At 49.1% G+C, this 14,578-nt stretch overlaps 2 protein-coding genes, 1 long non-coding RNA gene and 1 other non-coding gene across 4 annotated transcripts; 1 reads left to right on the top strand and 3 right to left on the bottom strand.

Moving 5' to 3' along the window:
* Positions 1-33: 33 nt before the first annotated feature.
* trnar-ucu (transfer RNA arginine (anticodon UCU)) lies at positions 34-107 on the bottom strand. The gene has a single exon. It is a non-coding gene; the product is annotated as a tRNA-Arg (tRNA).
* Positions 108-1,592: 1,485 nt separating this feature from the next.
* Positions 1,593-7,120, bottom strand: il13ra1 (interleukin 13 receptor, alpha 1). The gene is made up of 10 exons (XM_029142328.3): positions 6,848-7,120; positions 6,188-6,315; positions 5,972-6,098; positions 5,798-5,897; positions 4,812-5,011; positions 4,514-4,656; positions 4,067-4,187; positions 3,896-3,986; positions 3,737-3,812; positions 1,593-3,637 (listed from the first exon to the last, which is right to left on the bottom strand). The coding sequence occupies exons 1-10, from the start codon at positions 6,927-6,929 to the stop codon at positions 3,542-3,544; spliced, it is 1,164 nt and encodes a 387-aa protein (XP_028998161.1). The 5' UTR covers positions 6,930-7,120; the 3' UTR covers positions 1,593-3,541.
* A 164-nt stretch (positions 7,121-7,284) lies between these two features.
* Positions 7,285-8,998, top strand: LOC129603230 (uncharacterized). The gene is made up of 2 exons (XR_008692952.1): positions 7,285-8,077; positions 8,416-8,998. It is a non-coding gene; the product is annotated as an uncharacterized LOC129603230 (long non-coding RNA).
* Positions 8,843-14,489, bottom strand: LOC129603228 (uncharacterized). Its single transcript, XM_055503491.1, has 9 exons — positions 13,818-14,489; positions 12,739-12,884; positions 12,499-12,664; positions 12,317-12,416; positions 11,836-11,987; positions 11,441-11,746; positions 10,278-10,377; positions 9,970-10,051; positions 8,843-9,882 (listed from the first exon to the last, which is right to left on the bottom strand). The coding sequence occupies exons 1-9, from the start codon at positions 13,876-13,878 to the stop codon at positions 9,790-9,792; spliced, it is 1,206 nt and encodes a 401-aa protein (XP_055359466.1). The 5' UTR covers positions 13,879-14,489; the 3' UTR covers positions 8,843-9,789.
* Positions 14,490-14,578: the final 89 nt, after the last annotated feature.

Raw genomic sequence — 14,578 nt, 5'->3', positions numbered from 1 at the left:
CCGCAGGTCTACCGTGTGGCACACAGAGTGACTCATCTCTGCCGGGACTCGAACCCGGAGCCTCTGGATTAGAAGTCCAGCGCGCTATTCCATTGCGCCACAGAGACTGCGCCAAGGATGGAGGGGGCTGGTGTGCTTTAGATAGCTTACATCCTCTCGTATCGCTGCTCTACATCCCCGCAGCATCAGGACCAGTCTGAGCCGACATGTTTGCTGCGCCGAGTAGCACCACCAGAGGGCGCTGCTGCCACACAAACCTACCAACTAAGATGCGTCACTTAGCTAGCACACAACAGGATGTTAGGAGAGCGAGTGGAAAAATAAAAGTCCTGGTAGCTGTACTGGAAGGCGATGCTTTAATTTTGAAGGGACAAAACAGGAAATGAGGATATATTGAAACTTAACTTAACTTAAATAAGAAGAGCAGAGCCACAATGGCGCCGCAGTGGAGCCCGGGTAGCTTTATGCTATAATATTTATCAGATTAGTCTGGGTGTGGGAGAGAAAACGGATTTTATTATACAATCGAATTAATACAAGACTTATTAATCATAGGCAACACACATGGTTTCAGACAAATATAAAACATACTTAAATCTAGAGACAACAGAATAAAAAGGCAGATTTTTTTTGTTATTTTATTTACCTTCTATAACAAACAGCCACATATAGAATTGGTGCAGGATTCACACTGTAGCTATGTAAGAACGTGGTAAGGTTACACTGAGATTGCATCAGACATCCAATTATGCACCTCCGCCCGGATCACATGCTCTTCTCCACAGTGTGACACCATCATTAATTTCATGCCGTCCACAGTCTCCTTGCACACTTTCTATGTCAAGGACACACAAGTAGAACATAGATGTTTTTTGTGCCCTGTAGCTGAGTCTGTCCACAATTTAATGTTCTGACAGTGAGATGCATTTATGGTTATCTTTGCGCGCTGCCATTTCTAATTTCACATCATTTACTAATTCTAAGCAAATTTTATGTCTTGTCTTGTTGGTAGCAACAGATTAAGAGTAAGGTTGAACCTATTGTGACATTTTCTAGTCTGGTCAACTTTTTTGTAATTGCGTGTGTGTGTGTGGACAGAGGAAATGAAACTACACTGCAAGAGCAAGTAGGCATTTTTTACTCAAAGCAACTTATTTCTTAGAAAACTATTTCACTTTTGTTTCTATGGATTGTGCTAGTTTCCCAGAGACGCTCTTTGACTGCCTTAAAACTGGATCCTTAGAATTGCTAATGTGAGACATATGCTTCAGGAGAAATTTCTTTCTTAATTTATTCTTTATCTGTCTGTGCATTGTTTCTATTGTGACACTGGAAAATTGTCAGATTGAAGGTGTTCTATTAACACTAGTGCCTTGATTTCATGTACACTTATTTTTTCCCTGTTTATACTATGGATTACAGGATGACTCTTTAATTTTAGCAGTAATAACAATGTGGTTTCAAAATCAAGAAAATGGACAGAGAAGTTATCTACTGATTAGGAAAACATAGTCAGGAAGAAGAAAACCACCAAACGGGTTTTCACAAAAAACAGAACACGATGTGATTCAAAACAAACACAGTACAAAGACTGTAAATCTCAAAGTGTAGCCTTTTATTGTGCACTGATCACAAGCGTATTATCAGCTTTTAAACTCTATTAGTAAATGATACATTTATAAAACTGCCATCATATCAGACAAATCATATTTGTGACAAAAATATCCCTGCACATTTTACCAAACACTGGTAAACCGAATACTGTTCAACATGATGGGAACTACATTTGTAAATACAGTAAGTTAACCCTACACTATATGTATAAAGCAGTTAGATTCAAAACTCGACAAAATAGAAAGAAATATAAATGCAAATATAAGTGCAAATGTATGATTAAATTGCAGATGTACATACAAAATGTATATTTATTAAAATATTTTCCTCTGAATGTATAAACACATGTTTCACAGTACAGCGACGATAAGGCTGCAGCAATTCTCCAAATGCGTTTGGTTCAGGCCTTTTAGTTGTTTTTCCTGTTGTTTTGGGGGTTATATAAAAACTATGACTATTATATCAACACTGTGCTAAACTAAAGAGCAGCCTACATCATCCCTGTGCGCTGAATGTATTCCCTGACTGCAGACAATGTCAGGGTTAACATCCCTCTTGATAATTAAACTATCTAACTATAACCTATAATCACATGACATATATAATGACTTCCCCTTATGTAGCATTAGGCAGCTTAGCCCTCGTCGGAGCTCCAGGATTCTTCCAATATTTTACTGTGGGTGAAATGATTTGCGTATTTCCACTGTTCGCCACTAGAGGCGATACTGAGGCAGTGGGCCTGACATAAAGCACCTGTGTTTTGGATGAACTGCTATGTGGTCTAACGTTGTTGCTCCTGAAACTCTCAAAACCCAATAAGAAGTTGGCTGTAAAAGGAATGGAAAATACACAGAAGACCCACTAACGCTCCTAAATGACTACAGGATGCGTCAGTCGCGTCTTTCTCGAGAAACTCCTTTAAATAGTGAATTGGGAACCATGCCCTTGTTTTAATAATCAGCTGAAGCTAATCACTGACTTAACTATGAAACAAACATGTTTCTGCCTTGTGCTCACTGTTCAAATACAGTAACCATGGACAAATAAGGAATGAGCTAGTCACAGACAGAATGATTGAAACAGGCTGTAATAAAAAAAAACATGATCTCGCCCTTAAAAAGCTATAGAAAAACAACAGCAGACCACAGCTGTCTGAAGCATTAGCTGTACGAAGGAGACCGTAAGCCGCGGCATTAAACAGAAGAAGCACGATTTCAACAAACGAAAACAAGATGTCCTTTTCACGGACTCGCTGGGAACGACAGAGCTGCTACTGGAGACAGGAAGAAAAAGTGCACGCCATCAGAAGCCTACATCCAAAGAGCCGATGGCACAGACGAGCAGGACCGCCGGGCCTAAAACCAGCCCAGCTGATCAGGAAACCAGAGCGCCTGCAAATACTGCATCACCAAAGTGGGGCGAACCGCGTTCACGCCGGATCGTCACGGGCAAACGTTAATACTGCAGTAACAGCTCAGGAATCCAATTGTGCACCAGCGCCGAACAACTCATTTACAGCTATACAGAAAAGAGACAAACAGGGAGTCCTCACATCCTCACAAAGGCTGAGCAACCTCCAGCATTCATCTGACGGCCAGTAGTTATAAAATAGAATTCTCGTAAAACTCTGAAACGAGCGTCGAAGTTCCCTGAACGCGACGCCGCTGGGCGTCGACCCAGGACTCCACGCGGCATCCAGCGCGCTTCGTCCACATCTGCAGCACTCAGGAACAGCGGGCCAATAAATTACATTCAAACACTTCATCACTTTTAAATTTCCCTTTTCAAATGTGCGTCTGCATCTCCAGAAAAGGAAGCGCTGGACTTCAGAGTTCCCAGTGCGACGCCCCCTTCCTTATTTACAGGCTGGACGCTCCTGAACGCATCACATATATAAGGGTGTGCGGTGTCCCAGCATCCGGAGGCCTCAGCGGTCATGCTTGTTGACTTGGGGATCGATCACTAGAGTGATTTTACAGCTCTCCTCCTCCACGGCGGGGACGTACATGTTGCAAACAGGGCTCTGGAAAAAAGGCAGGACACAGTGACCTCAGGTTGGATTTAACAGGGGTTTTTAAACTTTCGTTTACGTTTCGGAGCTCAGGACGATCAGGACAGTCACCTTGTTGTTGTTGTCGACGATGTCGCTGAGCAGGTCCCGAGGCTGCGGGATTTTGGGGAACAGGTTTTCTTTGTTCCTGCCAAGCGAGAGGTGAACGTCAGAGAACAAAGCACAAAGCGGAGGCAACGTCAGCGGGGGGTGGAGCCTAAGGGCGCGTACCTCCTGCAGCACGCGCACACCAGGGCGGCCACGCAGGCGAACAGCAGCGGGACGACGACGGCGGCGTACACGGCCGGGCTCGGGTCGGCGTCTGTGGGGGGAAAACAGCAACGGGGTCACACCTCTACAGCGCCCGCGTCAGGACGGGCCGAGAGCGGCGAGCGGCCGTACCGAAGCGCTCCTCGTCGCTCCACGGAGACTCCCCCCTCTCGCTGTGGGCTTTGATCCTGATGCGATACGGACAGCGGGGCTCCCGCCTCAGGCGATGCTGGGTTTGGTGCACTTCTAGCTTCTAAGAAAGCAACACACACACACACACACACACACACACACACACACACACACACACACACACACACACACACACACACACACACACACACACACACACACACACACACAGTGAACCCTGTGGAAATGCACTGGAACGCATTCGTGATTTTAGACCTCGGGGATAAACATGGAGCGTTTCTATGAGTCAAAGTAAACACAAGCTTGTTTGGTTACTACATTCCATCGGGCTCGTTTTAGTTTAGCCGGCGTCTATGAACTGCAGGAACTAAAACCCAGGACCCACAGGCCCACATTTACAGACACTACTGTCCAGACGTCTCCTACCGTTGTGTTGCCACACTCTGTGTAATTAATCCAGTACGTCCATAAGAACGCCTCCTCCTCATTGAAGACGTCAGGAGGACTCCAGGAGATGTGGAACCAGTCCTGGGTTTTATGGACCGTCCAGTTGAGCGCAGCGGGTCTCACTGTGGAGACGGAGACAAAGGTCGACCCAGTTCAGACGCAGAAAGCAGGGTCCAGGCCCCCGCAGGCAGACACGAGCATCCAGACGGCCTCGCATCACAATGATAACGTGGCAGGAAGCAGCAGAGCCCCAGACCCAAACGCGTGTCATCACTACCTTCAGTGAACAGCGCCTTCTGGAAGGTGTTCCACACGCTGGAGCCGTTCTGGGTCGCGTTGACCACGATGTAGATTCTGTAGGGGTCGCCCGCCTCGATCTCGCAGCCGCGCGTCCCGTCGTCGTGGTAACGGTACGTCCCGCACTCGCGTAGGGACGAAGAGTCACCGGCACCGCTGTCGGGGCCCTGTTTCTGTAAACTGCATGAGGGGGGGTTAGATTTAAAATTGAAACATGAAACAACACAAAACACATCTCAAAAGCCTCTTAACACACAAGAAATTAGCTCATGAGCTAATTTCCTCCTCCATCAGGACAATGACCCCGAGCAGAGCTGCAAACTATGCAAGAACTGTTTTGGGAAGAAGCAGGCGCCTGGTGGTCTGTGGGTACGAGGACCGGACCTCGGCCCTGCAGAACCGCCGAGCGAGTGACCATCAGGCTGAGTCTAATCTGGGGGGTTCGTAAACATGATCATTGTGTTACTGCTGGAAACGGGTGCTTTGGTCCTGACTACAGCCAACCAGCTGCTTTAGGTGTAAACTGAGGCTGGTGAGTCGCTCACTGCTGTGTGACATTTTCCCTGTTATTCAGCAAAATCAATACGCTCTCACGTTGAACTAAAACCCGGGAATTTAAAATAAATACTAGTGAAAAATAATTTAATAAAAAGGATTTTGCACATCTTGACAGACTTTGATGCAGATGTTAGTTCGGTCCTAGTCAGGACTTTAAGAATAGACCCTTTCTTGGCACATTTCCAAACATGGCCGCTGTACTGAAGCCAATTTAGTAAAACGGAGCCATTAAAAGGAAAGAATTGTGCCTGGTTAAGTTTTAACCAACATGAACTGTATTAGGAAATATTGCAATGCGGCTTAGTCACCGTTACTGTGCAAGAGACAGGGTTTCTCGATCATCTTGCTCATCTCGCTGACAAAACGCTACTACTGCTTTGCGCGCGGGTCGGCCGAGGCGACGCGTACCGGTAGTAGAAGCGGGCGTGGGGCGCGTCGGCCGCCGGCTCCCAGGAGCAGTAGGACCGGTCCCGGGAACGGATGTAGCAGCGCCAGCTCTTCACCAGCTCTGAGGAGGAGTGAACAGTGGTGAGAAGCGCCCGCTGGCGCACGGGCGCACGGAGGCCCCGGGCGGCGCCGTACCTGGGTTCCGGACGTCGCGCGCGGCCGGCTCGCTGGGGCGCCCGTTGCATTCGGTGGTAACAGAGAGGGGCAGGAACCCTCTGTCCATCACAACCCAGGAGGTCCAGGTGTTGGTCTTTACTGTGACCTACCCGCACACAAGCACACAATCGCCTGTTCACCCGTTTTCCATATATACAGATGTGCACGGCATCGCCTTCTCCTGAACACACGCACCTCTCTGCTATGGAACCTGACTCTATATTCACAGTCCTCCATCGAGTGCTCCGGCGGCGCCCAGGACAAGTGCGGCTCGAACTCACTGAGCCACGTAAGCGAGAGGTTCCGCGGCGGTGAGATTTTGCCTTGGGTAAAAGAAAGAGGAGAGGCGATGAGTGTCGGCCCAAAAACACCCACACGCCGCGAGTGACGAGCTGCTGGCAGACATTTAAACTATCTTGCTGGGCCTGTTGTGGTGTGTGTGACTGCATTAACAAGTTACATGTGTTCTTTTATATAGGGAAAAAAAAGGGTTGTTGTTGAGTGCATCCGAATGCTGAGCAGGAAAAAGAAAGATGTCCTCATACAGAATAGACTAGAAACTTGGTCTCTAAGGAGCGTTACGTTCACACGGTTTCCCTGACATTCCAGTATATCACACAGTACATCCTGCCATTCCCTCCACGCGTTATTCCCTTTATTCCCAGTTTCCTGGCAGACTTAAGTCACACAGGGACCAGCGAGGTGCTCCTAAATGACGTGTTACCCAACGCGGCCCGTGACGTCAATGCCGGGAAACACCGCCGTCGGCACCGGGTTCACGGCGAACAGGGTCGTCCCGGTGAACGCGGCGGGACTCGGCGTCAACGCGGGGCCAAACCGAGCGTCGCCTCCTACCTGCGCGGGACGCGGCGCTCAGGAAGAGGCAGCCGCCGAGCAGCAGAGCCGCGCGGAGGCACGTCCCGCACGTCGCGCTCATCCCGATCCCGGAACGCGCTCCCGAAGTTCGCAGACGAGCGTCTCACTTCACGTCCGTCGCCGCCGCCCGTGGTCAGAGTCTTTCCGGGGGAGACGAACGCGCAGCGCTCGCGGCCCTCGCTCGACTTTCGCTTCCACCTTGTTTCGTCGAAGGAAGCCACGAAATCGCCAGGAGGCTGGAGTTGGGCGGAGAGCTTCCTTCTTTTGATAGGGATGCGCGCGACCGCGCGCGCGCGCCCGCACACACACACACAACTCGTTATAAATTCCCGAGCGCGGGGACCGGAGTTACCGCTGTCACTCACGACTCCAATCACGACTGGCGCACTCGTGAAACGGGTCGAACGGGCCGCACACGCGTCACAGTGAGACCGTGGGACCGTAGGAGGAGCCAGCTCAGCCAGCACGCCCCGGGGTCGGCCGCTGCCCCGGGGTCGGCCGTCAGAAGCCGCCGCTGCTGTTCCAGAGGTTCCACATCACCTGATGATTTTTTTTAAACCGTGTTAAAACTTTGATGCCAAAATCCAGTAGCAGCGATCAGATCTTGACCTCCGGAGGAACATCTGGGTCATTTAACACCGTTCAGCTCACGCACATCTGCTCGTCGTTTGAATGTGGTCATCAGGTCCCTGCACATTCACCTTTTGGACATTCTGGTACATTCATTTCAATCCCTGGTTCATGTTAAGACACTGCTGGTGTGGTAGAAGTACACTTCCTGCCTATTTCAGATTTAGCGACTATATCCAACCTGGTCCAGGAGCCATCGGGTTCAAATTTGGCAGACGGTCTACTTCGAGAACCAGCGCCGGCCCCACACAGACAAACCTGGACCCCTAAATGTACCTGCAACATTATGTTTCAGTCACTCACCGTGACACGAACTGACATGGGGCCATTAGGGTTCACAAAGTTGTTTGTGTTTGCTGGTTGTTCCAACCAGCATCGCAGACTTTCATTTTTACCAGCGGAGCAACAAAGGAGAACTTTATGGATTAATTTTATTGTAAATGGACCGGTGCTGGCACAGGTCCTGACACCATTTCACCTCCGTCTGCTTTGAAAACGAGGGTAAATTTACTACTGGGCTTGAGGTTGAAGAAGGGCTCCGTTCCTACAAGACGTGATCCACTTGCTGCTTCCCCAAACGTAAGTACATGCTCGATGCATGATTGATACGTATGTACTCCAGATGTTTTTTTGTGTATAATCTAGCTTCCCTCATGTGCAAGGAATGCTAATTGCTAGAACAGTTGACGCAAACAGCTACAGAGACAGTGTTGCAAGGTGCTGCCATGCAATTTGGCTACAACTGCAAGATGTGAGAGTCAGCTGTGTTTCTAGTTACTACCGAGCCTGTCGTGTGTGTGTCGTAGCCCAATTAGACCTGTGAATTTGGGTTATGGCAAGTTCTATCTAAGTCTAACATATGTGTTGCTTATCTAATCAGCTACTGTAGCTGTAAACGTGACCTTTTTTTTATACAGGCTGACGCATCCCAGCTACCGAAACGCGAGGAGGCTGCTTCTCAAACTGATGCCACTGGAGGCTGTGGACACACATCTGCCTCGTAGAAGAGTTGTTGCTCACCTCTGGAGCAAAGGAATGTACATTTAACAGCAGTATGATCATTTGAAGTGCAACCACTTCAAAAGCCCCCCATTCGACTACGAGTCAGATTTTGGATTAAACATATGGTTTAACTCCACTACGAGGACGAGGCAGCCAGTTTCGCTGTTACAGTGGATTCAGTGACCGTGACTTTTGATCCCCGTGGCGGATCACGGCTGTGCGCTTCCTCGAAGGGGTGTGGTGATCAACTTGGCTTGCGACACAGCCCTAAAACAGAGCATGTGGACGAGAGCTTAAAACACAAGTCTACAGAGCCTTTTGGCATTAAAGGTTACAGACACCTTATTGAGACATCAAGGTTTATTTTTTTGCATTATTTGGCATGGAAGAAAAGCGTGTGCATGGACCTTTAAAACAAACACAGAGAACAAACACGACTGAGTGCAAAGCTGACCAACCAAAACCTAAGGAAGGAAGGGTGTCGCAGTGAAGGCGTTTTTAAAGAAAACAGATGAAAACATTAACAAAAAGAGCAGGATAACGAGCGAGGCCAAGTTTTAACGAGTTCACATACTGTATCCTCAGATAAAGCCCCACTGTTCTTTATCACTCTGATGATGCATAGAAGGGTTGAAAAATACACTCAGATCACATTTCAACAAGACTTTGTACAAATATCATCTTCATCCAAAATATCTAAAGTCATTTGACATCATCAGTAACATTCGTGCAGGTCGTTCTCCAGGTCACAGCGACGCACAGACTCGCGACGAGTCTGGGCCCTGAGTAGTTCGCTTCCTTAGAAGGCTACGTCTGCAGCCACAACCCCACAACCAGACAAACAAGCTTTTGTTTCCTTTCCTCATTCGCGGGTGGACGCGTGGAGGAGGTCAGGAGCGCCACTTCCTGTCCGCTAGCGGAGGCGCTAACTCCGCGGGCGCCTCATCGCTCCTGTAAACAGCGCCTGCCGCCGACCAGCGCCGCCTCTTTTACTCCTGCACTCGTCCGGGCGCTCGCAGGTGCGCCGCGGCCTTGAGCGCATCGAGGTCGAGCGCCGAGTGCCGAGGCCTCCGGAGCGACTCCATCGCTCCATCGCTGGGGCCGGAGCCCTCGCTGGGCCGCAGCCGAGATCCCGAACTGCACTCTGGTCAGCAGCGACGCCTGCTCCAGACACATGTTCACCTGGAAGAGGCGATTCCCAGCCCGTCGGTCAAGTTACTCTGTAAATATACAAGATCCAGTCTTTTAGTCCAGTTCCGTCTGTGTATTAGGTCCCTGCAGTTGCTGCGTCAGAGCTTTTGTCCTGGGTCAGAGTTCTCCTGTACAAGTTTTAAGGAATCAGTGTACTCCGCCTCCGGCATGTACACGTCCCCCGCTGGGAACTGCGGAACACAAAGGTGCAGAGAGGGTTTATGAGGAGAGTGGAGCAGTAGGTCATTGGAGCGTGCATGTTTCATCCTTGACTGTACCTTAAGCTCTTTGTTCCCGTTCATCATCTCCTTTAGAATGACTCTGGGATTCGGTACGGTGGGGAAAATGATGTGACTGTGCCTGGAAACAGACCAACACACGCGTGTCAGCGATCACGGTGACTGTTCCACAACCCGCCGCGTGTCAACACGAGCCGTTAGACACGGCTCAGGTGGCGCAACGGTGTCGACGACGGGCTCTCAGCGTCTCAGACAGTTTCCTGAGACCTGCCTTTACGACACATGCCCTCTTGAAAGCGATTGCAAAACTCGCTGCAAACAATTCACACAGACGTGGACGAGCGTACCTCCTGAAACAGTAGCAGGCCAGGAGCACGGAGACGGAGAGGATGAGGGGGACGATGATGGCAGCCACCGTCTGCATCCTGTTGGTAGGCACGTTGACACCTGTGGGCGACACCAGGCTAATATTTAGACTGCAGCACAATGCTGTCAGTCATTCAGCTTTCAACACAGAAAACCCACAGAAACCAGCATGAAGCATCAGTTCCTCATTACATCAGAATCTGATGATAATGATCACATTTGATGAATCTAACGATACTATTCAGAAGCTTGGAGGCACTTTGTGTTTGGGTGCTTTGTTATTTTTAAATATAAAAGTAATTTGTAGATTAGAATAACATTAAATTTAGAAAGACTCAATATAAGTAAATAATATTCTTATAATATAAGAATAAATATTATAAATTAGCTCAGCTATATATTATAAGGGCATTTTTTTAAACTTCCTAGAGGAAGTTAGCAAACATAAGTCTTGCATTTTACTGTAATGTTGATTAAAAATGTTAGAAAACAATTTTGCAATTATTTGCAATTTTGCAGCAGCAAACATTTTACACGTTATTTAGAGACTCAGTAACTGTGGGTTTAATTGTTAAAAGACATTAAAAAGTTGAGCTTATGATCCCATGGGGAGTTCACTTAAACAGACAAGTCTGACGGGTTGGTATCACACACACACACACACACACACACACACACACACACACACACACACACACACACACACACACACACACACACACACACACACACACACACACAGGCACACACACGAGCTGTTGTTGTCAGTTGGTGATGTAGTTACTAGTCACACACGCACACACACACACACGCACACACAAACTCTTTGTTTACCTGCTATCCTTCGCCTGCTGCATTTCCATTCCACACACACACACACACACACACACACACACACACGGCCGTGGGGGAAACTCCAGGTCCAAACCAGTCAAGCTGATCTGTGACAGGTAACGCTTAAAAGGAGCCACAACCTGTGATTAACCAATGAGCCAGAACCCACAGCAACACGGAACAGTTACAAACAGCCCGAGTCAAAGTCTTTTCCGCCTGCGGAACGATCCCCGACCGCGATAAAATGGGAATGCCGCACACTGCATTCGTGCGCAGTGAAGGTGGCAAGGAAGACTTTACAGGCACTTACCGAAAACAACAGAAGCGCCGAAGTCGCTGGATAATTGTGGGCAGTACTTGTCTGTGAGGACTCGGGACCAGAACTCGTAACGGCAGTTCTTGTCGTACGGGACCTGCGCCTTGAACACGCCCCCCTCTCTGGTGATGTTCCGGCACGTGCGCGCATCAGGAACGTGAGAGCGCTCCTTTTCCTCAGCGCACTCGGTGAAGCAGAACTCGTGTATCCAGACGCAGGCCTTCCCCACCTCCGGCGGCGGCCAGCTCAGGTGGAGGCTCTGCCCGTGCTCGGCGACGCTCAGCTTCGGCGGATGCAACCCTGAGGACACGCACAAAGCGTAGAGCCGGCGTTCAGACCCCCACATTTTGAAACCACACCGCCTTCCCGTCCCCGAGGGTAGCGCTGACCTTGCACGGCCTTAAAGGTCATGGCCCCGGCCTCCGTGGCAGCGTGGACGCAGATGTCAGTGTCGTCACCAACGCTGAAGTAACAACCTTCCTTCGCTGCACTTGTGTAAAATCCATCACATCCTTTCAGTTCCTTAGCCTGTCCACACACCCTGTAATGACCAGAAATGGGGAAATGGTAAATCCTAATATCAGTATGTTTAACAAATCCAGCACAGGCGTGATTGGGTTTGTTTATGTTGGCTGTTGTTGAAGGCTCTTGTGCGGCCACTAGATGCTCTAGATTTATTCACAAGCCCGACTTAATGCAATTAACCACATCACCAGGCCAGGAAGCAGATTTCTGCTCATGCAATGCTGAGGCCGGATGTTTCAGACATTTATGCTGCAAGCTCCTGCATTTACTTTATTCAAGGGCAGGTCGACGAGTTGAACAAGTCCGAATCACAGCACAAACGTGGGAAAGTGTGAAAATCCTCACCTGTAGGAAAGGTTCAGCTCATGAGACGGATCGACCCGGGTCCAGGAGCAGTTCATCCCCCCGGCTTCAAAGAGACATTTGAAGCCCTTCACCACTTCGGCTGTGGGGCACAAAAAGCATAGAGCGTGAGCTGTGGCAGCGTCCGGGCAGAGGAAACGCTGACGTGGCCTGCAGGTTTCTACCTCGCGGCTTTGGGGTGAAAACCGCTGGGTTCACGGGTCGGCTGTCGGTCCAGCCGTCGCAGGGCGAGGCGTTAGTGGCCTTGATGGTGTAGTTACAGTCACTGGACTGGTTTTCTTCTGTGAGGCATTTTTCTGTGAAGTAGTTCCATGGGGTGAGTCTTCTTTCCTGGAAAACAACAAGGGTTTGAACGCCTCTCTACCTCCACTCACCATAAATACACCAGCATCACCGGGACTCACCAGCAAGGTCGCGGGCTCCCTCCAGTATTTAAACTTGATGTTGCAGCTTTCTGGCAGGTTGCTGGGCCTCTTCCAGGACCAGGACACGTTCACGGTAAATGTGTCGAGCCACTCATAAGACAGCTTTGTAGGTGGAGGAAGACGTTCTGCAGGACAGTTAAGAACCAAGGACATAACCACATTCAGAACGTTTTACCTGTTTGGACATTTCTTACCTTAAATACACACATAAACACGAAAAACAACATAAAAGCTTGTGTTTAGGTTTGTAGCAGTGGCCCTGAAGCCTTGACATTGGACCTATAGCACCAGATTTCCACTGCGTTATAATAAAAGGTAAGGGCATGCTCTGGAGTTCCCCTGGAGGGCGGCATTAGCTCAGACAATAAACACCAGGACCGATTCAGCCTGCGCTTCTCAACGTGCTTGTCGCACACATGTTGCGCGTCTCTTCTACAATGGCGGTAATAGTTATTTATGCTCAATCTGCCATGAACAATACTGAGTAAATATTACTTGACTGGAATCAAGCTTGACACGCACAGTATTAATTTATTTACAATTACTTTAATGTGTAATACCACATTATTAAGAGAGCGCAAGCGCAAAATATAAGGAACGATTTTATTCTTTCTGGTTTTGACCGTTTAAAAAATTATAGGAGAACAATTTTCCGCTGGAAGTGTTTTTGTATAACAGGATACAGGTGGAAAAAATGAATGCCTCTACGGGAATAAACCTGTTGTTCAGGACAGGTTCAAACGCACATCAGGTCTACGGAGAAAATGAAAGTGTAGCCTGAATTTGTTGTTAAATGTTAAATTTATTGTTAAATCTGACAATATGTTGACTAAAGACGTACGTAAACAAACAAGTAAGCAAATGAATAAATACAGCATAAAAAAAGAAAAAACCCAGGTCAGTTAAACACCGTCGAATACTGTATGTCAGGAGTCACTGCGTCATTGCGCCTTGTAATTGAACTTTGGTGTCACAGGTGGATTACGGAGGCAGCAGCCTTAAGCCTCTAAAGTACCATGAATGAATGACTGAACGTGTACCGATGAGTACTGATTTACCTGCATTACAGAGAAAGGCGGCGAGAGCCAACGCGGTCAAAAGCTCCAAAGCTGAAGCCATGTCGACCTCAGGCGTCTTGGGATTTAGTCCGTCCGGAAGAAGCGCGTCCTTCCAGGTACTCCTCTCGTAGTCCACAGTAAAGAAGCAGCAGAAGCAGCCGCAGTCACAGTGGACGTGTCTCCCTGGAAGAGTCGCAAACGAATGTCCGCTGCCAAATATTGGAAGGTGCGACGGAGGTGACAAGAAAAAGGAAGTGAACTCCGCCGCCGCGAACACCTCAGTCCCCGGTGCGTCCGTGCCGCACGCGGAGAGTACCGGGATGGGCGGAGTCTGAGTGGGAGGAACGGGCTGTGACGTCAGGGAGTAGTCTCACGGTGAGCGCAGCGCAATCAGTGTCAATCAGTGTCAGAGGAGAAAGCGAGAAAGCTGGAAATGGGAAAGCGGTTCGCCCCCACGAGACTGGAGCATCAGGGCTGGTGGTCTGCGTGGGAATGGGCTGTGAATACAGGAACGTAGTCACATGCCCTCCCCCACTGTCACCACTGTCACCAAAACACAGCTGTGTCTTGTGGTAACGTTTCGTGTGCGGGCCTGTGCGGTTTCATCACACTCCGCGGTGCTTGAGGAGGGCGCAACCCACGCGTCCCGAAAGCGCGCCTCCGCGGTTTCACGTGCGCTGATCCCTGACCCACCCTGACCCCTGAAGACGAACAGACTGAGCCTAAGGCCTGCATCACTGACCAATTCCCCACTTGTTCCT

The sequence above is a fragment of the Betta splendens genome, chromosome 2 (assembly GCF_900634795.4).
Source record: "Betta splendens chromosome 2, fBetSpl5.4, whole genome shotgun sequence".
NCBI classification, from domain to species: domain Eukaryota; kingdom Metazoa; phylum Chordata; class Actinopteri; order Anabantiformes; family Osphronemidae; genus Betta; species Betta splendens.
This window is presented reverse-complemented; position numbering and strand designations above follow the sequence as displayed.

Excerpts from the sequence above, each read along its gene's own strand:
- il13ra1 (XM_029142328.3), bottom strand. The coding sequence starts at position 6,929 with ATGAGCGCGACGTGCGGGACGTGCCTCCGCGCGGCTCTGCTGCTCGGC. Across the intron at positions 6,316-6,847 it reads GAGCGCCGCGTCCCGCGCAG|GCAAAATCTCACCGCCGCGG; the intron begins GTAGGAGGCGAC and ends CTTTTACCCAAG. Across the intron at positions 5,898-5,971 it reads GCGCGACGTCCGGAACCCAG|AGCTGGTGAAGAGCTGGCGC; the intron begins GTACGGCGCCGC and ends ACTCCTCCTCAG.
- LOC129603228 (XM_055503491.1), bottom strand. The coding sequence starts at position 13,878 with ATGGCTTCAGCTTTGGAGCTTTTGACCGCGTTGGCTCTCGCCGCCTTT. Across the intron at positions 12,665-12,738 it reads GGGAGCCCGCGACCTTGCTG|GAAAGAAGACTCACCCCATG; the intron begins GTGAGTCCCGGT and ends GTTGTTTTCCAG. Across the intron at positions 10,052-10,277 it reads GCCTGCTACTGTTTCAGGAG|GCACAGTCACATCATTTTCC; the intron begins GTACGCTCGTCC and ends GTCTGTTTCCAG.